This window comes from Tribolium castaneum, chromosome 1, assembly GCF_031307605.1.
Source record: "Tribolium castaneum strain GA2 chromosome 1, icTriCast1.1, whole genome shotgun sequence".
Taxonomy (NCBI): Eukaryota; Metazoa; Arthropoda; class Insecta; order Coleoptera; family Tenebrionidae; genus Tribolium; species Tribolium castaneum.
In genome coordinates, this window is record NC_087394.1 from 13,643,161 (window position 1) to 13,667,052 (window position 23,892).

The 23,892-nt window shown below is 32.4% G+C and overlaps 1 protein-coding gene and 1 long non-coding RNA gene across 7 annotated transcripts in view; one reads left to right on the forward strand and one right to left on the reverse strand.

Moving 5' to 3' along the window:
- Positions 1 to 1,817: 1,817 nt before the first annotated feature.
- Positions 1,818 to 23,892, reverse strand: part of wde (windei) — a 50,423-nt gene continuing 28,348 nt past the window's right edge. For 2 of the 6 annotated variants that reach the window (XM_015978353.2, XM_015978354.2), the window contains exons 4-8: positions 23,304 to 23,874; positions 22,282 to 23,220; positions 17,681 to 18,291; positions 6,565 to 7,048; positions 1,818 to 2,429 (exon numbers count right to left, since the gene is read on the reverse strand). In XM_015978353.2, the coding sequence (XP_015833839.1) occupies positions 1,921 to 2,429; positions 6,565 to 7,048; positions 17,681 to 18,291; positions 22,282 to 23,220; positions 23,304 to 23,874 (3,114 nt within the window). In that variant the 3' untranslated portion in view covers positions 1,818 to 1,920. Of the gene's footprint in view, positions 2,430 to 6,564; positions 7,049 to 10,689; positions 13,555 to 13,606; positions 13,869 to 17,680; positions 18,292 to 22,281; positions 23,221 to 23,303; positions 23,875 to 23,892 lie in introns of those variants that run through there. The other 4 variants (XM_064359970.1, XM_008195257.3, XM_015978357.2 and 1 more) reach the window with 3 other exon arrangements.
- On the forward strand, positions 9,467 to 10,943 carry LOC135267947 (uncharacterized). Its single transcript, XR_010336382.1, has 2 exons — positions 9,467 to 10,667; positions 10,752 to 10,943. It is a non-coding gene; the product is annotated as an uncharacterized LOC135267947 (long non-coding RNA).

Below are 23,892 nucleotides of genomic sequence, written 5' to 3' on the forward strand. Positions count from 1 at the left end.
CAAAACATCTACAGGGTCTCTCAGCTAAGACTTTCGAGCTTAATGTCTGTTATTTGTCAACGGATTGTTATGAAATTTAGAATGCACGTGTTTTAGGAGGTGGTCTTTCAATTAGGCGCAAAAAATGACCTCAAGTTAAAAAATGAAATTTTAAAACCCATTTCTTTTATTTAAAATTAAACCAAAGTACCGTTGGATCATTAAACCCCGAAAAATAAATGGCCACACAAAAAATTAACAAAATCGCTCGGCTGATCCAAGAAAAAAATTAAATTTTGTTGTTAAAAACTTAATCCAAATTTTGATAGTAATTTGGGCAGTCACCTTTTCAAACAATTGATGAAGCGTTTCTATGCGGAATTTTGTGTACCACTGAAAAAAACTGTCAAAAGTGTGCGTGCTGTCAGAAAAGTAAAATTGTTTTAATTTGGTGAAATTACTATAAAAACCAACAACAGTGGCTGAAATTTCTGTGTTGTGGAAAAAGGAATCAATATTCGCCTATGAAAAGTGTCGGACTTTTTGTGAAATGTTATTTATGAAATTTAAAGTTCAAAGAATCGTCAATAATTTGAAGACACAGAAAGCGTATCTGAACTAAATCAAGTGAGGACAAAACACGTCACTCGAAACGAAGCAATAGTTGGGGCTGTAATTCAAGCTTTTGAGGAGAATCCAATCAGCAGTGTACGAAACATTTCCAAAGTCCTGAATGTTCAAGTGTCTAGAATTTTTCAGTTGTTGTTCAGTCTTTTAGTCCTTTTTGAAAGAATGAAAGCATCCAGTACCAAAAATAAGTCAAAAATATTGTTTTTAACTTTGTATGGGTGAGAGATAATTGTGAAATGTCTCTTGCGTGACAGTTACGTTTCTGCGAGTAGGGCTGACCAAAATTCAATGGTAGTGCTCATTTGTCTCATAGAGATCTACGCTTTTGCATCTGTACCCACGTTTAACAGTTTGTTTCTCATTTTTCTCGCGAAACAGACGTCTTCCACGAACGAGTTTTTTCTGACAGCATTTTTCACTGACGATAAATTTTTAAATATGTCTTAAAAGGCTTAACATTTTAAAAAGGCATGTAAAAATAACGTTTTTAAGACTTGAGTTGTTGCATTAATTGAATTTTAATCTTTATCTTCTAAAATATCCGCATTTTAATTTCATAAAAATCCGTTGACAAATATCTGAGATATCAGGCTCGAAAATCTTAGCTGAGACACCCTGTATATTAAATCATCTATCTATTAATATTGTACTGAACAGGACTGTTATTCAGTTTTCAATGTTTGAGATGAAGACGAAAATGCAGCATCTAAAGACGACTCTGAAGATTTCAGTGACCCTTATGTCTCCTCTAATGAACTGTTGAACCCAAAAAATTAGATTTATTGTCAGTTTGTCAAAAAAGCACATTTTTTATTTAAAAAAAATGATTATTTCCTTCCAGCCCTGTAAACTCGCTTAGTCCTACGAGAAAAATGCATGGGATTTTTTATAGGAAATTTTATCACTTTTAATTTTGGATGATAAAAACTAATAGGAGTGATCGTTTCCGAGATATAAGCGAAAAAACAGAAAGTGTCATTTTCAACCCTCTCGTCCTCCTCGAGCTCACCCCCCACCCTCGGGGACCCAAATCTAAAGAAAGCATATAAAAAAAATCTCCAACTCTAGGAATTTTTTCCACCAAAAAATTTTACACACAATTTGTGCGTTAGATAATTTTATAAATTGAACTTTTTTCCATAATTCCTGAAATATGTTCTCCCTCCAACCATCAATCTGATTTGAGTGAAGCAATAAAACACAGCTCCTCTAGTTCTTAATTTAATGCATATTACAAACAAAAATATTAGAAAACAAAAATAAACACGAATGAATGCTTATAATATACATAGTTATTACAATAATAAATATTTACAACGATATCTCTTCCGGATCACTAAACATTCCGATTCTTTTATGAATATCCACAGGACGTACAGCGAAATAGTATTTATTTTTATCGGCAAACTGCGTCAAAGTGCACGCCATCGGAAGCGCTAGCGCCTTCACATCACCCACTTTGCGCCACATGTCCGTACTAGGCGTCGCACTAGTCTCTTGATATGCATACAACTGATAACTAGCTATGACTTCGTACATGTCCAGGTCGTACGGCATCTTCCATTGAAGAATGATCCCAGTATCAGTTTTTCGAATGGTTAAATGCGGCTTTGGTGGTATTGGCTTGAGTGACTTATCGCAGCTCACTCGAATCACCGGCGGTTGTGGCAATGGGGCTGGGTGTTTGTTTGACATTTTAATGGGCTTAGGCGACACCACTTTTGCACTACTGATAGGCTTTGCAGTTGACACGGGCTTCAGCTGAATTGTATTCGCCTGCTTTGGAATGACGGACACTGCGGACCCGTTCAAGGTAGACGCTAAAACAAACATTCATACATATTACACCATACTATCAAAGTAAAGTAAGATTTTTTATAAAAAATTAGGTACAAAGCGATTTTTTAAAATTCTTATCAAGTTATCCATGACAGTTACGCCAGCAGTGAAACGTATTGTGTAAATATATTCAGCATCGCTTTATTTGAAGAGTCTTCTAGAATTTAGAATTTTCAAAATTGTCAACTGTCAAAATCATGGCTAGTATGATTTTTTCAAAATGAGTTATCAAAAAACTGCTATAACTCAGTTTTTTTAAACATAACGACCCTATTTTCTTGACGGAAATCGAAAGGACACCGATACTTATTGTGACTTTTATCAATACGTCCCATACCTATTTCTTACAGTTTTTGAAAAAATCACAACAAACAGATTTTACTTCGTAATTTTCATAGCTAATCAAGTAGACCTTGCAAAATGGTTAACAATTGTCAAACTTTAATATTGTACTTAGTTTTTAGCTGTTTCATTATCGAATAAGCAAGAAAACAATAATATTTAGTTATGGTTTACTATAACTTAGTGAATTATATAAAGTAACTCAGTCAGTATGGCATCGAATTTCAAACTTCTTGATTGAAAATGGTGAACAAATCGAACATTTCTTTTAATTAATAGCACAATTTTATCGTATTTTTCCAATGTTTACTTGATTAAAAATTAAAATAATGAGCTAAAATTTTGTTTTTGTATTATTTCAAAGACTGTAGAATATAGATAACAAGATGTTAAATAAAAGTCTGCATGGAAATTGATGTTCTTTTGATTGCCATTGAAAAAACAGGATCATTCCATTTGAAAAAACTGTTTTATAACCATTTTTTATCATCACTTCCAAAAAATCATAATAGCCTTACAATTTGACAGTTTACATTCCTGAAGATTTGAGAAGACCCTTCGAATCTCTGGCTATCAAGTGCAAAAATGACTTATCGTAAAGGGTTCACGAGCCGTGATATTTTAAATAAATCCTTGCAAAAGAAAATTTGTATAAAAAATTGACGTAAGTCAAAAACTCTGACAGAAGGTATTAACATCCAGGGTAATTTTATTCAGGTTCAAGAGGCAAATTCAAAAATGCAATAAAAATAGGTGGTTACCTTTAAAATTTCAAAGTTGGCGTCAATTTCTTGTAGTTCCGGAAATTCAGCCATTTTGAAAGTAATTTTTGTCAGAATGGTCGATTTTGAAAGTGGTAAAGCTCTAGCTATATTAGAAGTTAATAAGTTTCTAATGTAGGCCTGTATAAAAAAGTATTAGCTTGTTCATTGTGCCGATAGATGATGCATTCACTAACATATTTCTGGAATTCCGCTAGATGGTGCCACGGCAAAATATGTTCAAACATTAGAAATTACATATCGACTTTTTTGAAATCAAAATATATGCAAAACTATCAAATTCAGCTTGTACAATACAGGTGATTTTTTTAAATATCATGGAAAATAAAGAAAAAAATTGAAAATCCCAAAACAAGAAAATTTTTATTGACTGTGAGACATTTTTGAAATTTGCAACACTTTACCACCATTTCTAACTTCAATACCTTCAAAATTTCAGATGACATGACCCCCTTGTAATCCCAAAAATGAAATGTATTTTGATCAGTTCAGCTGTGTCTATTTTTTGTGTCATTTTTAACACTTTATTGTCAAAAAGGATAGGGAATTACACAGGTTTATATCAGCGAAATTACAAAGGTGCCCAATTTTTTTTTCTCTAAAAAGAAAAAGCAGCTCTGAAAATTAACTACAAATTAAAAAAAAACTATTTTGTTTAACGAGAATAATGTTTGCCAAAACGAGTGAGCGCAGAAAACAGGTTTTGCAAATTATGCGAGCTAAATAGTAATAGGCTTATCATAAAAATTTTTCGCCTCCGTCGTAAATTGAAAATTTATTCCAACAATTTCCTTTATAAAAAAGTAAACAAATCAATTAGACTCGACCATTAACACGTTACGTAGCGCGATTAGGAAAAGTTTATTTGTAAAGTCACCAAACTTCCAGTTTTTGTCTGCCATTACTATTAGAATTTTCTTTGTGGATGATAGTTTTTTGAAATAGATTTCATCAATACACATTTTTTTCAAAAACGCAGTTTAAATTAAAACAATTATTCCAATTATATTAAAACCCAGCAACGGATGGATGTGACCATGAAAAAACTGCAAAAGTGAGGATTTTTTGACATTATAAAATTTAAAAAATCGGGCTAATGAATATAAAAACGTATTTATTCATTTACTATAATATTTCTTCTGAAAATAATTGCATGCCATGGAGATATAACTTCTAGTGATTACTTGTTGTTTCGAAACTCAAATCGTCATAGATGGAATGAAAGAATTTTCAGTTTTTATAAAAGTAATAAATGATTATTTTTATATTTTTTACTGTATTGCTCTTAGGGTCTTAGGTATTAAATTCGGAAGATTTATTGCAAAAACTCATGTCGAAATAAATGTTACACAAGAGAGTAATATGTCGTTTTACTTCCTGAAAACCCTTATTATGACAATACATAGACACAGATTCTGTACCGATCATATTGGATTCTAGAAAATCATTTTCAAAATCATAAACAATGCTATGCAAATCTATGGATAATGTGATAATTAATGTTCAAGTATAAGATATCGTCTTCATAATTATTCTACTTTCCAAATGTTAAAACCTAGTAGTTTCAGGATATTAATATAAATCATGAAATTTTGAAGTCCTGGTCCTTAAAAATTGTCTACCTTGTAAAAACAACCATTTCAAATGATTTGGCTCTATTCTTAACCGAGTTGTATAAAAAATTAACAGCCTTTAATACTGATTTAAACCCATAACAACAATTCTAACAACAATCACTGTTATGGGTTTAAATTTTTAAAGATAGGTCTTAGATAATTGAAAATGGCATATACCACAGTTTGCAAATAAAAATCATAGATAAAAATGTCAACACGGCGCCATCTACCGACGAACAAAGAAGGAGATACACGAGAATGTCATTATCACAAGGGATTTTTATTTAGAAATTTCAATCCAAAGAATAAAAAAAACACCCGAATGATTTCGATTCGAATCACAGTACAATATTAAAATATACAAAATGCAAAAAAACTTTTTAAAACTGTTTGCAAAACGCTTACCTTAATGTGAAAAATGTAAAAAAAGTTCAAAACAGTCTTGAATCAATAGAATCAATAGTAACTATGTAAGTTGACAATACTGCATTTTTTTTACAACTGAGTACACTTCAAATTGTTGGCAGCTTAAGACCTGAGGTTAAAATTTGATTCCACTTGAATAGCATAATAACAATTTCTTTAACGAAACGGTTGCAAAGTTGCAAACAACATTAAAAAAAGCTCTTGATTGGATTTGTTGATCATCTGACAACAGCCTCATTGACAAAAATTTTATTAAGCATTTTTTATCTACTGCCCAACCTACAGGGCAACATCTCCCGATTTTTTATTATTTTTTAAATTAACTACATAAAGCTTTGCGCCAAAATAGGACACAAACTCAAAATCATCTGTAGGGGAGACTCAAATTTGACTTTTCAAAACGTTAAAATACATCAGTGGCATAATTATAGTCTATTTTTTTATAATCAACTGTTTACGAGCCGTTAGGTTGGTATTATCATAGATAGTAATTTTTTTGAATTAAGGTTGGTGTAATTTTTTACCTGGAAAATTCAATTTCCAAATTTTTTAAGTTGTCTCCAGTTTAAAACACGTACAACAACACATCTAGTTATTTTAGATCACCTTTACACTAACGAATTAACGATTAACACTAACGTCCAATTTTCAAAAATGTCAAATCTGGTGGCCAATATGTCAAATACAGAATACAGCCAGTTTCAAAAGTAGTTGGACAAGAACTTTTAGGGTGATACAGTCTGGTCTGTAACAGAATTTTGACACTGACAGTTGATTTAAAAAATGAACTATATAATCAAAGGCCGTTTACAAGAAATGTGAAACGTAAAACTGTCTGTCCTGATGTTATTTTTTTCCAAATGTCATTTCACGTAACTTGGCGCCCTCTATATATTTTTTTTTAAAGTGTTAGTTAAAAAAACTGTAAAAAAATAAAAATAAAAACATACTTATAACACCATTAGCAGACTGGAAATTCACAACAACGGCCTTCTGCCCCAGCGTCGTATTCAAAACATTCTGGGGCGCCGACTGCACGACATACATGAGTTGGGGGGCGCTTGAGGTCACCACTGAACTCATCGGAGTCACCTTTCCTTGCGAAGTCGCCAACCTGATCCCTTGTGGTTGTGCATTCACCCGCATGGGCGTTGTCCTCAAAGGAACTGAAATGTTCTTTTGGGCCCCCATTTTGTTCGATTTATTTTTGTCATCTTCATCGGTTAAATCGATGACAGAAGCTGAAGGTCCTCCCTGTTTCGTTTCGGGAGGTTTGCTTCGAATTGCAGGAGGTGTCTTGGGGGCAGCGTCGCTCACCCTTCGATTCTGTTGCAAAGCTTGGGAAAGCAAGGCAGTGGCGCCGCTAGGTTTGGCCACTTGAGCTTGCTGCTGGGGTTTCTGAGGACTCGCCTGAGAAACCAATAGAAACGTACACTAAATATGCAGGATTTACAACTGCTTGCTTATGTCATACAGTACCGGAAAGGGTCTAGTCGCACAAGCATACAGGGTGATTCTTTCAGCACCTACTACATTAGAAACATTTTTATTTCTAAAGTAGCTAGAGCTTAGAAATTTTCTATACGATCCAAATAGACCATTCTGAGTTCAATTATAGTCTACCTAACGTGTTTAAAAAATACAATTTCCCAGATGAGAACTTTGTTTGCGACACGAGCGCAGCGAGGGTTGCGTGAAGTGCGAAAGTGGGAAATTGCTTTCCAAACAAGTTAGGTACAATATTTTTTGTAACAAATTATATCAAAAAAAATTAAAAATAATTTTTTGATAGTTTTAATTTTATATAATAATTTTAAAATTTTAAATGGTAACCACTTTTCCAACTGAATAAAATGTACAAAAGTAGTTCGCAAAAAGTTCAAAAGAGCTGTCATATTTTGACCAAATATAAAAATAAAAAATAAATAAAAATTTGGGCAAAAAAAATTACATATGTTAAAACTATGACAGATAAGTCGCAATCTGAAAACCATAAAGTTCTTTCTAATCGACTTTTTCACAATTTTTCAGTATCATGTTTTGTCTTCTTGATTGCCTCAAATGTTTATCATAAAATCTAACAAGCATTATGTGTTATTGTTAAACAGACAATACATTTTATACTAAATACTAATATTTTTTAAATGAGCCGTTCAAAAATTAAGAGAAAAAACTTTTTAACTTTTCACACATGCTCTACTTATAATTTTATGGTTTAAAAAATATTTCGATATCAATAATCCCAAAGTAACAAAATTTATTTTAAAAAAATTAACAGTGAAATATTAATGTGATCGAGTGGAAGAGTTCCTAATTTTTGGGTGGGAGCATATTTGCTGTTTCAAAACTATAAAAACGCCAACGTCGCATTTTCTCTCAAAACTGTTATAAATTATTATTCATGCACTTCAAAAAAACTTATATCTGATGTAATTTATAACAACTGTTCAAAAATTGTTCTGGTCAGATCGCCTATGTGTGGCAATTGTCACAAAAAACGTATGTCTCGGTTAACATTACAAAACAATGACAGATGACAGCTGTCAGCGTCAGGCCAAAAATTCACAAGTTCAACTAAGCTTGCAGAGAAAGTTCTTGAACGTCTGCATACAATTATCATGATTTTCAATGTGATTTTTATTAAAAACCCCTAAATGCAAAAATAAGACAACATTTAAACAGTTGACAGCAAACCATATGAACTTATCACGCAACCTACATTCATACTATAATGAGAAAAAATATTTTGGTATAATGCGACGTTGGCGGTTTTATAGTTTTGAAACAGCTAATAGGTGGGCCAAGAAAATTTTTGTTGAGTAAATAAAATCTAATATCAGTAACAAATAATCTAATTTATCATCTTTTCCCAGATTTTATTTAATTTATCTGTTACCGCATTAATAAACTGATAAAAAATGGGATAACTAAATTTAAAAAAATCTGTATAAAATTGAAAATTTATAAACGATTAATTTCAAAATGCAGGCGATACTTTGGAATACTTATTTAAAATACTAATATCTCTAACTTTTTTCGAGCAGTTTAGTTTTTTACACATATTTTAAATATGTTCTACAGATAGACTGAATCCTTACTCGCTTAAAGCACTATTAATTTCCACTTTGTAATACATCTGTTTAAAACTATTGCCAACAATTATATTAAAGTAGTAAGTTACACTGGATAATTACTCACCTACTGTAACAAAATTTTACAATTATGATTAGAAGAATTAAACATCCTCGAAGTTTACTTAGACTCCGCTATTTTTAATTCAATTTTACACTAATCAGAGCAAAAAAATTTTTCTTTCGTTTGTCACTAAGTTACAAAAATGTCTAGATGGTCTTCGTAATTTTTAGAGTTCAAATCTGAAACTGATTCTAAATCCTTATTATCGATTTCAATAGAAACCACCAAGTTTTCTAAATTTGGCTTTTCTGATACTTATCCATTTTTCAAAAGCCAAAGAAAACGAACCTTCAGTTGTTTGCCAACGTCTACAACACATATTATTCATATTCTGCCAAAAGAATTTTTATGCATTTTGTATCTTCTGTTTTATTTTATTTAAAATCATTGTCTGGTATTAACCAGCTGTTTCAAAACTATAAAAACCCGAACGTCGCATTTTCTCTCAAAATTAGCTGTTATAAATTATTCATGCGCTCAAAATTTTTTTTTTCAATGGGAGATCTAATATCATTAATAACTATTTTACTGTTTTATTAATCTTATTAAAAAAAATAATTCGGTAAAATGCCACGTTGGCGCTTCTATAGTTTTGAAACAGCTGTTAGGAACATTTAAATCTCAAGATTAAGACGGAAATAAAACTACCGTTGGGGGCGCCACTGAGCCAGTCGAAAACAATAATATTTTGAAGTTTCTATAAATTAAAATTGTTTCGTTATTTGTAATGCCGAACTTTAGTTTAAAGCTTTAGTGCTTAATTGTGATAACATAAGTCAAGATAAGTTACAATGCTGTTTTATTCACAAATTTATAAGAAAATCGTAATTAACCTGCAAAAGTTTGGTTTGCATTTACAACCTGCATTTATTTACTTCAATGATTATTTTTATAGTTATTTATTAGATATATTGATTATTTGAAAATTTTGGCGGTTCGTCCGCCTTGTGTCTCATTGTGCACACGCCTTGTCTTACGTATTGGGATCTTTCTTTTATCAACTTAACAAATGCGAATATCATTCAGTTTTTTCCAAATGCAAAACTACCGTAGACTTATGTTTAAATCATTCGGCTACCTTTCAGAATACTGAAAGTAGATTTGTGGTTGAAGGTAGGAAGCAAGTACTGAATGCAAATCACGTGATAAAAAACAACGCATCTGTAATTAAGATTTTCGGGCTGTGCCTTCAAACAAGTTCTCTCACTGGGAATTTCTGGTCAATTTCGTGTAAACAACAAGTAAAAGACAGTTGTGGAATTTTCGTGCACTTCCAAGGCAAGGAGCTCCTGGGAAGTGTTGTATTAAATCTTGTTTTGCAAGACATCTTTCTGCGGTCAAGCATTTTTTATTCTCTTATACACTATTAACTCTTTCTTTTATTATTTTTACCAGGGAAAGATTGCAAATTTAGTAGAATTTTCAAGCACCGACATAAAATGTTATTGGGTGCAGCGGAAAAGGAATTTTCAAGGCAAATATGACGCCAAACCTTTGACACTATACTGCGTGAAAGAAGTTAAAAAACGTTGTAGGTCATTGTCAGAAGCTGAAAGTTCAGAATGTTTCAAGACAATGCATAAGTTTAATTCTGCTTTGAGTCACCATCTGTAAGTATTTTAATAAATCGTGTTTAAAGGTGTATAATATGAAAATATTGGATGAAATTAGAGATTTACGATGACAATAAGATCTGTTTTTAAGGCAAGATCGCAAAGTATAGAGCAGTATGGGCTAAAGGCTTGTTGCAAGGAATTTTATAAGACAAATTACCTAAATTCAATTCCTGAAAAGGTAGCCCTTACTTGCACATACGGGTCGGAAGAATGGAAAATTGAAGGGAAACATAGATTAACAGGTATTTTTTTCAAACAATCTGATAACTTGAATGAAATATTTATTAAGGATTATTCATTTACATTGTGTGTTATTTTATTAACAGAATACAACTCGTTTCACATCTATCTACAAGTATCACAACTGAATTTTTGAGGTCAAATGGGTCACCTAGATGTTTAGGGACGAATTGTGGGGCTCTGAAAATCAACTAAATGAAAAACTGAACGTAGAATAATACTATCAATTGTGTTCTGTGTGTTATGTAATGTTCAGTAAAATAAAAACCTCAATGTATGTTTAATGTATGATTTTTTGTTTAGGATCTAGGTGGTATTCAGTTTTCACTTACAATCGAAATGTTTGGAAGAAAAAGGCGTCCAATTAATTAAACGAAAGAAATTTGTAATGTGAAAATCCAAATGTCCAAATAAAGTCGTAACAAAATTGATATTCTCTAAAACTCTCTATAAACACTCGCGTTATAGCGCTATAATTAGCCATAGTTGATGTCGTTCTATCGATGCTTCGCTAAATTAAATTAAATTTTTGTGATTCTGGACCAGTTTTGTCCACCAAGGAATGGTCTAAAGTGTGGATGAACAATTTATTTTGTATCAACTGTTGTAATAAATAATTTGTGACTGGAAAGACAACTCTAGGGCAAAATTGTAGAAAATCGACTTAGTGAAAGAGAAAGAAAAATGCCTCCATTAAGTAGAAAGAGATCTTTCTGTTTGGGAAAAAATTGCTGTAACGGGTATTCTGTAAAGTTCCAGTGGCAGAGGGTTTACAATTATTACATTTAGCTCCATTGTAGCCAATTATTGAAAAATCCCCGTTCCTAACACACACAGAGAGAGAACTAACATCTGAACATTTTCTTGAAGAAGAACACCAAGAGAATGTGGCGATGTTTGAAAAAAAAGCAGAACTAATCTAAAGGAACAATATGAAAAGATAGTAAAAGCAATGAAAACAAATAAAGAGACAACAAAAAACCGATCTATTAGAGAAAATCAATCTATTAAGAGAACAGGCCAATAATTACTTGCTAAATATACAAAAAGTGATAAAAACCAAGAAGATGAAAGAAGATTGAAACTAGAAACAGCAGACTTTAAATTTTAAGTGGCAAAATATAAATTATATAAATTCCCAAATCCGTATTTTTCTTTTATGTAGATTTATAAGAAATGAATAATTACCATCCATTATTTTATTATACATATATTTATTAAACATTATTTCTTTTAATATGATTTTCTCTGGCAATTGGTGCAATATTATTACGATCCATTATTGAACTACTTATTAAGTTTTGGAATCAGAGTGAGATAAAACAATAGTAAAATGTAATCTGTGATACTAAAAATAACAAAAAAACAAAATAGCAACATTGGCAAAATACTGAGGAATACCAATATATTTTACAGGTGGATTGACATTTTATTGTTAACAATTATTTATTGTTACAGAGGCTAGAAGTCTTTAAGCTTATACAGGGTGTTAGGGTGTTAGGGGGGTATAAAATCCCGGTCCTGGCAAGAAAAAAAGATTTTTTCCCTAAAATTTAATAATAAATTACAAATTGAAATAGAAGAATAACGTAGTGAACCAAGAGGGTAAATTACCTTTGCTCTGATATAAAAATAAATAGGGGTTGTCATTTTAAATTAGCAAAATAAAAGGCTCTAAAGATTAAAAAGTTTGGAAATAAATTGTAAACACTCACTTAATAAGTCTGATAGATCTTGTTTAACATTTACGTAGTAAAAATGTCTTCAAACAAGCACTGTTTCTATTTTTTGCAATTTTTCAAACTAAAGGTGTATAACCGATTTTTGTTGGTTTTTATTTTTTTAACAATACTCCCTGAACCGATTTAAAAAAAAACTTTAGGGACTGTAAGAAGGTAAAAGGTATCATAATGAGCACAAAAAAATTATAGCTTGCTATTAAAAAAAATGACTATGACGTCATACTTTTTAGGAACACTCTGTATAATCAAAAACATTTTCCTGAAATATGTCCTAGAGAATAAATACCATCCACAAACTCCAAATTTAATAATAACTAAGCTATAGAGGACGGGTGCTGAGCTGGACCACCTTGGATAGCTTAAAGAGTTATAGCGCTATAGCGTGTATTTTTTCTTAGAGAATAGCACCATACGTCATTATGCGGCACAACAAACAAATTGTTTTTTTCACAGGTATTTCGATGCAGTTGAGGGCGACTCTTACTGACTTAAAATTAAGAAAACATGGAATTATTTTTTTTTAATATTTACCAAACAGCTCACACACCAATAAAACATATTTTTAACAATTGGTTTGCTAATTTTGAAAAAGAAAGCTCATACATTTTTAACTTCATAAATGTTAAAAATATACTGCCCTGAAAATTTAGTTTGAGGTCTCTGGTATGGATACATTTATAGTAAAGTCATTTATTTATTTAATTTTATTTATTTTATTTATTTAATTGTAATGGATACAGTAAAGTCATTTAACATCTTAAAGTTGTAAATTCCTGTCAGAGACTTTAGTTGGGTATTTACTGAAACAGTGGAAGAAAAAGTAATCAACAAATGACCACTTTTCACTTCTGTTGATTCAGCAGAATTCTGATGAAAGATGTTTGGTTTCTGCGCTAACTGTGATAACTCTTCTTCATTTAAAGTGTTTTGATTGGATATGAGATTATCAGTCCTTTTATTTTTCATCCCTAGATTGCGTTATCACCTCTGGTACAAGTGTTGTACGGATGTTTTAATAATATTTCACAGTTAAAATAAATTCATTTTTCAACTTTCATTCCGGGTAATTCACTGGTTGCCTGGGGTAAATTAAGCGAGGGCACTGCGGTTTTGATAAGTCTGGGCGCTTTCATTTTTGATCTATCACCTTCAACACCATTCAACAATATCGGCCTGTATCTACTACATTCGATACTTACTCTTTGGATAATAATCACTTTCTTTAAAATGACGAGAACAAACGGTCGAACGATCGGTTGCCTTCCTCTCTAATAATAAAACACTCTCCCAAAGTTTTCTCCTATTTACCTCCTGTTTTCGCCCCAGAGCATCCACTGCCATCAATGGGCGTTCGTTTTTTTTCGGAAAATTATGAAAATGCAAAGACCAGTTTGAGTTTTTTCTTGAACTGCAGCCTGGTACACAGCAGTTGGTGTTGTAAAGTGTTTTAGGCATTTTGGTCTATAACCAAACAAATTTGTTACGGCATTAAAAACCGCACAAAGAAAATCGAAGTTATAATTACCAACGCAGACACTTAAATAACAATCACTTAATCATCAATATACACTCAGAATAATAATTCTGAGTTAATCATTTACTTAGTTTAAGAAATGCGTATTACTGTTTTCGACATAGCACCAGAGGTCGTCACCAGAGGGCGTCTACTTACTAGTATTTTTATAGGTTTTGTACAGATTTTGATAAAAATACTTTTATCGTGGATTGTTTTATAACCAACCTAAAATAATTCTGATTTTGGAAATTGCAGATGAGAGATTTTAGTGAACGGGATTTTGCTAAACAAAAAAACTGTACTTTGGTAGTTTCTAAAATCATTTGGCTGCATTTCAATAATAAAACGAAACTCTTTCTCAATGATTTCAATAACCAAATATCACATCACTTTAAATACAGAGTGTCCGTTTTTCGAGCTCCACCAATGGGATCTCAGCTATTGTAAGAGATACGAGGACAGTTAAATTACGACAAAGTTGCACATTTTTATGCTGAACAATTATCTGAAAGAAAATTTGATGTGTACCATTTCTAGTTTTAGAATTATTGAGAAAAATAAGAAAATCTCATTTTCGTTTTTATTTTTTAAGCGAAAACCAAACGAATTAAAGGGTTTTAACTAGGACGTTCTTCAGGTACTTTTTTACAAGAAATCTAAATCTGTCATCGCCTTCTCCAAGGCGTTCTTGATGTCAGAGTTACTACACTCAACTTTGGTTTTTCTTATGGACGCCATATTTAATACTTGCATTTTTGGAAAGCCTTTTTGTTCCTGATTACAACAATGTATCATATGATATAATCGAAACTTACATGGTGATTAAAATTAAGAAAAAACCGTTTTCACAAAGAGTGCTTTGAAAAAAAAACGTCAAAAATTTTATTTAACGAACTAGATTTTGATAGTTCTATTAAATATGCGTGCAGAATTTTTATAACTTCGTCCTGTTTTATTGTGCGAAGAATAAACTTCCAGCTTATCATGTCATTTAGTTTTTAAATAAGTAAGTTTGGCAGAAAAATTAACCTTCCAAATCCAAATTCAATTAAACCTCAAAAATCTAGTTTGTTTAAAAACAAAATTGTCGATGTTTTTTCCAAAGCTCTCTTCGCAAAAATGTTTTTACTTCATTTTGCTCAGCAAGTAAGATTTAATCACATTATGTGATACATCGTGTAATCAGGAATAAAAATACTTTTAAAAAATTCTAAAAACGAATATGGCTTCCATAAGAAAAATCAAAGTTGAGTGCTGAAACACTGACGTCAAGAACGCCTCGGAAAATACGATGACAGATTTAGATTCCTTGTAAAAAAAGTGCCAGAAGTAACAAGCTAGATGTTTTAATTTTTGACATAAAATTCTGCGATATTGTGGTACGTAACTTTCGCTACAGTAATAGTTAAATTCACTAAGAAATTTATTAAATTGACATTTTGGCAGATTCTTTCTTAAAACTAAACTGCTTTCTGCTTATGTCAGACAATATTAACAATAACAAAAAAATCTCTGTGCTGTTAATTACAGTTGCTATGGAAATACTACATACTTGATTATACACTTATACAGTGAAATCTCTTTTAAAGGACACCTCCTAAAATGTCCTCCTCTGACAACAGGACATTTTGTTAGCCCCGTTTTGAGCTAATGTATAATTTAAATTTTAATAGTATTGTTTCTCTTTTAAGCAGACTCTCCATTAAACGGACGCGGACAATGCAATTCAAATCCTTAGAAATAATATCTCTCCTATAAGCGGACATGTCATACATGTGTCATTAACTTATCAAGTAGTTATTGTTATCACAATCGGTCAGAAAATTTGGGGAATGACATAAGCAGGTATGTGTTTTATTACAGTGTTAAAACAATTCAAATCAGGCCTCAGAAGAGGTTAAAGTTACGTTAAACTAGTTCTTGCTTTGCGCTGTCTGTTTGCATTCGTTTTATACAATTTTATCCTTTTATACAGCGTTAACATAACAAATAAAACTAAAAAAGCGTATGTTAACATAAAAAAAATCATAAATTCTTGGTTGGTTTACCTAAATTAAACCGAGTATACGAAATTGTAGCAAAGAAATTCTAAATATAAAAACCCAAGAAGCAAATACTGTGAAAAATTCAAATGAACTAGAACTAGAATGCACTAGAAACATTTTTGAAAAGTAAAGGATGTAAAATATTGATCTATTAACTTATAATTGGTTTATAAAACCGCTTAATCAAAGTATTCTACTTTCTGCATCAACTGTAGGGATGGAAAAAAGAGTTGGCGACGATATTTTAAAATCAAATTTTTAGGACATCTGAATGGTGCCAAGAAAAGTTTTAAATTTGTCACGCTATATGTGTTAAGTAAGTACATTTCTGACGAATCTGTGGGTATTGATGAACAACAAGATGTAGTAAATTTTGAAGAAAAACTATTATTTTTATCCAAGAAATAGTTTATACGTTGTACCCATACTCATAATTAGAGCATGGAAAATATGGAAAATGCATATAATTTACGTTTTTATGTTCTATTTTTCCGACATGTTCTCTGCTATTTGTTTTATTATGAAATGAATAAAGTTCTGCTCTATTATTCTATTTGACAAAATTATATAAGTGTTGATTCAAACAATGTTTTTAAAAATCAAACGAAGTATCCAAGCGGGAAGTGCAATGGGCTCGTCCCGCAAATCGTAGTTTTTGTTAATTTTATACCTAATGAAACACATCAGAGGAAAACAACACTATTTCTACGAGATCTATGACCAAAAATTTGCAAGAATGCCTAAAAAATAAATTTTAAGTCATCACCAGCCCACTAGCTTTTTGATTGGTTCACTAACCTGACGTAACGAAATAACGCGTATCCAAGCGCAAGCGCAAAAACAAGCACAAATCAAAAAGTTAGGTTATGTTCATGTTCATTTAAGGTTTAGCGTGTTTTTATTGGTGTGTGTAAGCAATTACGTGATGACAATAAGCAAACACAGCATAAACAACATACGAAATACAAAAATTAGTCTAAATCAGTTTATACAAATCATGAAAACCAGCGCTTTGGCCTTCTTTAGCCATCCTATTGTTGAGGAAGGTCGAAATTCGTCGAAATATTCGAAATAGTAGAATTTCGTTTACAGTAAATGCGCATGCGCGCTTTAAAATGGGAGTAGCACGGCCTACTACGTCACGCGATAAAAAATTGTTTTTTTTGGCCTTAATACTGAAACTCTATTAAAATAAAAAATAAGGGTAACTTAATTTTTTATGAATTTTCCAAAAATGCAGTTAAAAAAATTGCGGGACGGCCCATTAGTACTTTTGGTAGCGTTTTAGAACATGTCAGAAGTAACCCACTATTGACTCACCCTGTATTTCTCTTAAAAGTATACCTCCATTTACCGGACAAAAATCTTATCACTATCGGTGTCCGCTTATAGGAGATTTAACGGTACCAAATTTAATAAAATTGCAGTTAGAATCTTATGATTCTCAGGTCGCAAAGTATCAACAACTTGGGTAAATTTTACTCAATTTGAGAAGTCCAAAACAAACAGGTAGTTACTATTTAAAATTTCAATTTCAAAGTTGGCGCCTATTGCACGCATTTTGAAAATAATTTAGTTGAATTCAGAATGGTCGATTTGTTTAAAATTCCAAAGCCGCAACTACATTCTAATGTAGGCCGGCCCTAAAAAACCGCCCTGAACAGGTCAAATGCTTATACGACTAGGCCCTTGATAAAATGCAAGTCACTTACTTGTCGATTTGCGTTAGTTTGAACGGGGGCGGGGGCAGCTCGTGGGCTTCTATTCGTTGCAGGTTGGAGTGGAGCAATTTTTTGGTTTTGAGTCGGCTGCGGATTCACCTGTCTTCGTTTGTTGGCTTCAAAGCTCGAAACTGGGGTGAATTTGACTTGCAATCCCACCGAACGAGTGATTTTCAATGGACTCAAGGGTTTTTGTGTGGCATTGTGCTGTTTTAAATCGTTCATTAATTTTTTATTTACGATTTCCAAATCGCGCGCTTGTTTCGTAAGCTGTAGGATTTCCTTGCGCATTGTCTCGATTAATTGTTCTTGTACTTTTAGTTGATGGTGGACGTCGCCTAGATCGCTTTTATGGACTATCGCTTCGCAGATTTTTTGGACGCAAAATTCTTCTAAATCGTGCATTGTCGGTTTTCTACCATTTTTTCTAGTTTTCATAAATTCGGCTAACGAGAGTAGTTTTCGTAATGGCGGTTTTTCTTTTGGTTCTTCTTCTACTTTCGACTCGATGTCGCCTAAAGGATCTGTTCGTGATTTTTTCGCTAAACTGTGCTCATCCTCAGCGGAACTGGCTCTTTTCAACGATCGCCGTTTCTGACCATCTGTAGAAAAGTTACTCATTTTAACAACTTCAGACATTTAACACTAATGGATAACGTAATAAAGATCTTATATCTAAAAATTTGGGTGGTTCAAAAAAATGTTGCCAAAAACTTTTTTCTAAAAAACATTTTTTTAATTGCTTTTTAGTCTTTACTTATTCTAAACGTCTTTTTCTCTCGAGATTTTGTTTTGCCGTATTATTGTAACACCATTATTTTGCTGATTTGTGCAAACTTGTTTAGTGGTATATAATAGAGAACAGCTGTTAGCATTGAAAGCACATCCTAACCTCTGTTCTGTGTCTATCCTCTATCGTCCAAGAAAAATGAATTAAAAAAAGCGACATTTGTTTGTAACGAATTGTAATGAAAATGATTAGGTATTAATATATTTCCCAATGACCAACATACCGTTGATGTTGGTTATAAGTTACGGTATGTACACATCGAAAACCCATTTGTAAACATAACCTAAAACTTCAAAACCCCATTTAACCCATTTAGGGGATGTTTAACCACATAGGATTGCAGTGTAACGCAGATTAAGTAAGTATGCAAAATTGCAATTCTTTGAGACAACGGGAACCCTTTCAAATTTGGCTGCAAAAATATGAAACAGACAGACAGACAACAGAGCAAGTTAAATAAAAGCTATTTAAAAAACCGCTCTCCCTTGATTCAGACAATGTAAATTTTAAAATTTTCATCATATGTAACTCGAGAACAATAAGAGAATAACAGTCCAAATCATCATCTGATAATTTGACGATAACTGTGTGAGAACAAATATGGTATTTTTGGAAAATCTTAAAATTATCGATGATCATTTTAAAAGGCATACAGAACTAGTACAAATTTGAAAAAACATCTACACTTACATACTTAAGTAAAATTTGCTAAGAAAAAATAATAATGCTACTTTTACTAAAACGTTATAGGATGTAAAAAACAATTTTTGACATGCAGATCAGGTTTTAGTTTTTCTAAGAGATTTACTACTTTAGATTTGCATCTTAAGTAGTACCTACATACTGTTTTCATATAGCTTTTACAATTCTTACCCAGCGTTTACTATTGTTCACCTAGCAATTATTACTTTCAGTTAGAGTTTACTATTTTCAGTTAGCGTTTATTATTTTACGATTTATACTTAGCAAATGTACTTAGCGTTTAATAAAAACATAACCAAATTGAACTAATCAGTTGCGCCGATTCACAACCTAAGCGCGAATTAAATTTTAATTCAGTCAACTAAAGGGTTTCTCAATAAGTACAATATGTTTTTAAAATACAATACTTAAGATAAATAGAAAACTTTTTTTTTCTTTTAAAACACAATTTATAATAATTCTTTTGAATAACATATTATTCAAATGGCCATCTCGGCTTCTTCTAAAAGATCGAATTCGATGAACCCAATTTACGGTGACTTTTTGCAGTAAATGAGGTGTAATTTCATTAATGCACCCCTCAGTGTTTAATTTCTCTACTTTTAAGTTTGTTGGCATAGACTTCAAATATCACCAAAAAGTTATCTAAATGTGTTAAATCACAATTTCTTGGAGACCAATTACCAGTTTCATTTCTAAAGGTTACAGACTTTGAAAAAATACCGATTGTTTTTATAAAATTTTTGCTTAATAAATAAGCAAACATGGTTGAAGCGTATACAATGTGGTCTACAACTCATTCCCCAGAAATATGCTTGTAGTATTTTAACAGCAGTGGAGATACATACAGTTTATGCAGTACTAAGGAATGAAAAATAATTCAAGTGCACACTATTATTGTCCGTTCTACCTATTTTTGTTTTCCTAGCAACGTGTTTTATTTCGATAGTCCTCCGGAACAAGGCCTTTCATGATTGGCTTATTAGAACATTTTCGTTAAGGAACTTTCGCTTCAAAACTGCTTTAACTATATGGAGCTTTCCGGTGGGGAGCGAGTTATGGACCACTCTATTTTGCCATGATGAACAGTCACACTACATATATTTAACATAAATGACAGCTACAGAGATTTCTTTCATCAATTGAAATATGAGTACCAAGATGTTTTTAAAACATATCGTCCGTAATAGGAAACCCTTTAAAAACCGACCTTAAGAGCATATCAGTACATCTGAGTGCTTGTTTCCGGGTGTTGGGTGTCATAAAATAATTCAATTTGTATGTAAAACAAGTTCATTAATTTTATTAATCTCAGAAGAACTAATTTGCCAAAAGTAATGTCGGTTTTTATCAATTGATCAATTATCAATTTGATAATACTGAAAAAAATTTATACAAGAAACCTCCCTCAGAACACGGAATCGGAAACCACGATCTTCTAACATTAGAATGATTCTTTTACCCTCTCTATAAGTTTTTCCCGTTAAAATAAAAAGAGGAAACCCCCAAATCACGGTGTGCTAAGATAGTTTAGTATGTTTACTAATTGATTACGTAAAAAATTTTTTGGAATTTCTCTTCGTTTTACGGAAAAAAATACAAAAACTGAGGCTTTAGAGTACAAAAAAAATAGGCAGTGAAGCCGTGGGGTTGTCTTAGATACGGACATCAATTGGTGAACATTACTTGTAAACACCAGCTTAAAAACACCAAAAATTACTTTCACTTGTTTCACAGGGATAACTTATTTTTGTACCAACCTAGATTATAAATGCGGTACTCTTTATCATGTTATGGCATTTAAATTGAAATAAAGAACAAATCCATTCAAACTGAAAAAAGCTTGCACTTTCGCCTAAAGTAAATACATCCTTTCATTTAAAAAGTATTAAAATAGTTTTTTGTTGGTAACTTTTTAACATCTGAATCCTATTTTAAACACTATTTTAAAACACGTTTCCGATAGCAACAGGTTTTCACTATTTTAAAGCACGCTTCCCCTAGCAACGCCTTTTAAATTAAAATGTTCCAATAAAAAAATTTTTGAATAACACTTATGCGACAACGCTTAAAGTTGTCGGATGTCTAGGTATGCGACAGCCCTCGGACTTTAAGCTTGTGTTTTCGCACTCGTAACTATTTTCTATCATTAACATCGTCCTTTAGAGGGAAAAAGATTTTTTCGGACGCTGAAAGTGAATTTGAAACCCGTTTTAATTATTATTAAATGAATTTTGGAAAAATTACAAATAAAACAGGTACCATTGTATTTTTTTGGTGGTGTTTGAGTACTGTTTTTACTATCACTTTCTCATTTAGAAGAATATAAAATGTCGCTACGAATTGTTTCATGCAAAATCTAAAATTGAAATCCGTTTATTTCTATCGATCTTAATTTCTTATACAGTAATGTTTTTCAAGAACCATTTTACCAAAATTTAATGTGTCAGTGATAAACGCAATATACCACAATTTATCTAATAAAATCTTATTTCAATCAGAGTTTTGATCTTTAAATATTTGGAAACAAAAGTCAACTCAAGGAAAATCAAATTTTTAGACGAGCGCTATAACAACGCACCCTACGACATAGTAGTTTTATCACAAAAGCAACGTCATTGACAATTTAATGACAATGACAAGTTAAAATTGTTGTCACTGAACTGATATTGTTAAGGTCGTCTAAACACTAGTGTTCAAAGCTGGTTAGGAAGTGCAAATATTTTTGTTCATTTTGCGTTGCATTCCGTAGTCGTTTTGAATTTAATCATAATTCACACGGTATTTGTAACTTTAAACATTCCTTATGAAATACTATACTATTACGTAATATGGTCTTGAAAACGCAAAAGTTTAGGCATGAGGTAGTTACGTTTGACTAAACCATACTCACAACAAAACGTTTTTTTTTTGCTAAAACCGGCTGGTTTAGAGTTTGGGTTTAAAGTTTTAAAACCAATCAGTTGCGTTTGCCTTAACCTGCCTAAATTTGAAATTACATCTTGGATTTTTTAGAACCTAAAACGGCTTTCACATTTGCATTCAGCACCCAACAAAAAACCAAAGTTAAAAATTAAACCTAGTTGGCCATGTTACTTACCCTCAGTATCTTTATCCGTTTCCATTTCTGCCCCTTCCCCATTCGTTAACTTCCCCGTGATTTCATCCAGCATACACTCATTCGCACTTTTATCCCCCACGACAACATTATCACAAAGTTTCTCTTCACTATTTATTGTCTCAGTCTTATTTTCACTTTCCCCATCACTAGTTTCCTTCAAATTGGCCTCTTCAATCTCCACATCGTTCAACTCCTGCCTGTCAATATCCATTTCTTCCACTTCTTCCATTTCTTCAGCAGCCTTCTCATTCGTAACTTCATCTTCAGCCTTTTCGTCACTATCTTCATGACTTTCCTCAGCTTGTGCTTCGTTGTATGCACTTTCCGCATTGTCTTCCTCCGCATCCCGAATGATGCTAATATCGAACAAGTCTTCAGAATCCTCATTTTGGAGCTTTGGAGAGTTGCGAGAATTGTCACATTTTGCTTCGTCAACCGCTGGCGGATTATCATTATTTTTAGTCACCGGATCTTTGTTTTTGCTTTCACAGTTTTGTTCTTTATCTTCAAGACTATCGATTAGACCATTGACTTGCGCGGCTAACTTATCAGCTTCGATTTCTTTAACTGAATCTTTACTACAGGGTGTGCCAATTGCACCAGATTCATCGACAACACTGGTTGGTTGTTCCTCTAGATTCTGACTTGGACTATTGGTATTCTTCCCAGAATCTGGAGCATCTGCTGTTTTGACACCTTCTTCCACCGACGAAGTTTCTTCACTTCCGAAACCATTAACCCGTTCAACTTTGTCCGCTTCCTTCGAAACGTGGTGATTCACTTTCTTCTCGTCTTCTTCATCATTCAACAACTGTTCTTCCATTTGGGCGTCAATGTGTTCAACCGGCGCAGTTGAGCTTCCGAATTTATTTAAGATTTCTTCTTCCGTTTCGTTTTCGTCTTTCTTGTCTTGAAATTCTGGAAAAAAAACACATTTTTCTATTTTGCGTCTATAACACAGCCTAGTAACATTTAATTTTTCGGGGGTGGCACAACTGTACCTTGGACAATGATATCTTTATAAAAATTGCTGCTACTGACAGTAAAGTAACTATTGGTGTTGCACATGCCAGAACACCCTGGTAAGTTCAAATCAGAAGACGTTTCTTCAGTACTATCTGACTGATCTTGAAACACCTCAGGGTTGCCATTGTCAAAACGTTTGACTAGTAACATGTTATTAAAGCGATTGGTCAAGTGAGTGGCACTTGTCCGTTTGAAACAATGGCCGGTGTAACGGTCTGGATTGGGTAGTTTTAAGAAAGCTGCAATTTCTTTGGGTATGATGCCCATGGTATTCACACCAATGGGACTTTTCACACAGTAGCCATTGCGATAAGTTAGAAAGAATCGTTTATGTGTGACATCTGACGGCCGCAAGGCCACATATTTCTTAATTTTATTCACACAGAATTGATCCGTTATCGAAAACATTCGTACTGACTTCGTGATTTTTTTGATTTTGGGCACTGAGACAACAATTGACTCGCCTCTGAACTCAACATCGTCAATCAACATATTAGTGAGCTCATCTCGTCTGCACGCCCCGTAATATCCCATAATTAAAATAACCTGAAATGAACAGCAAGT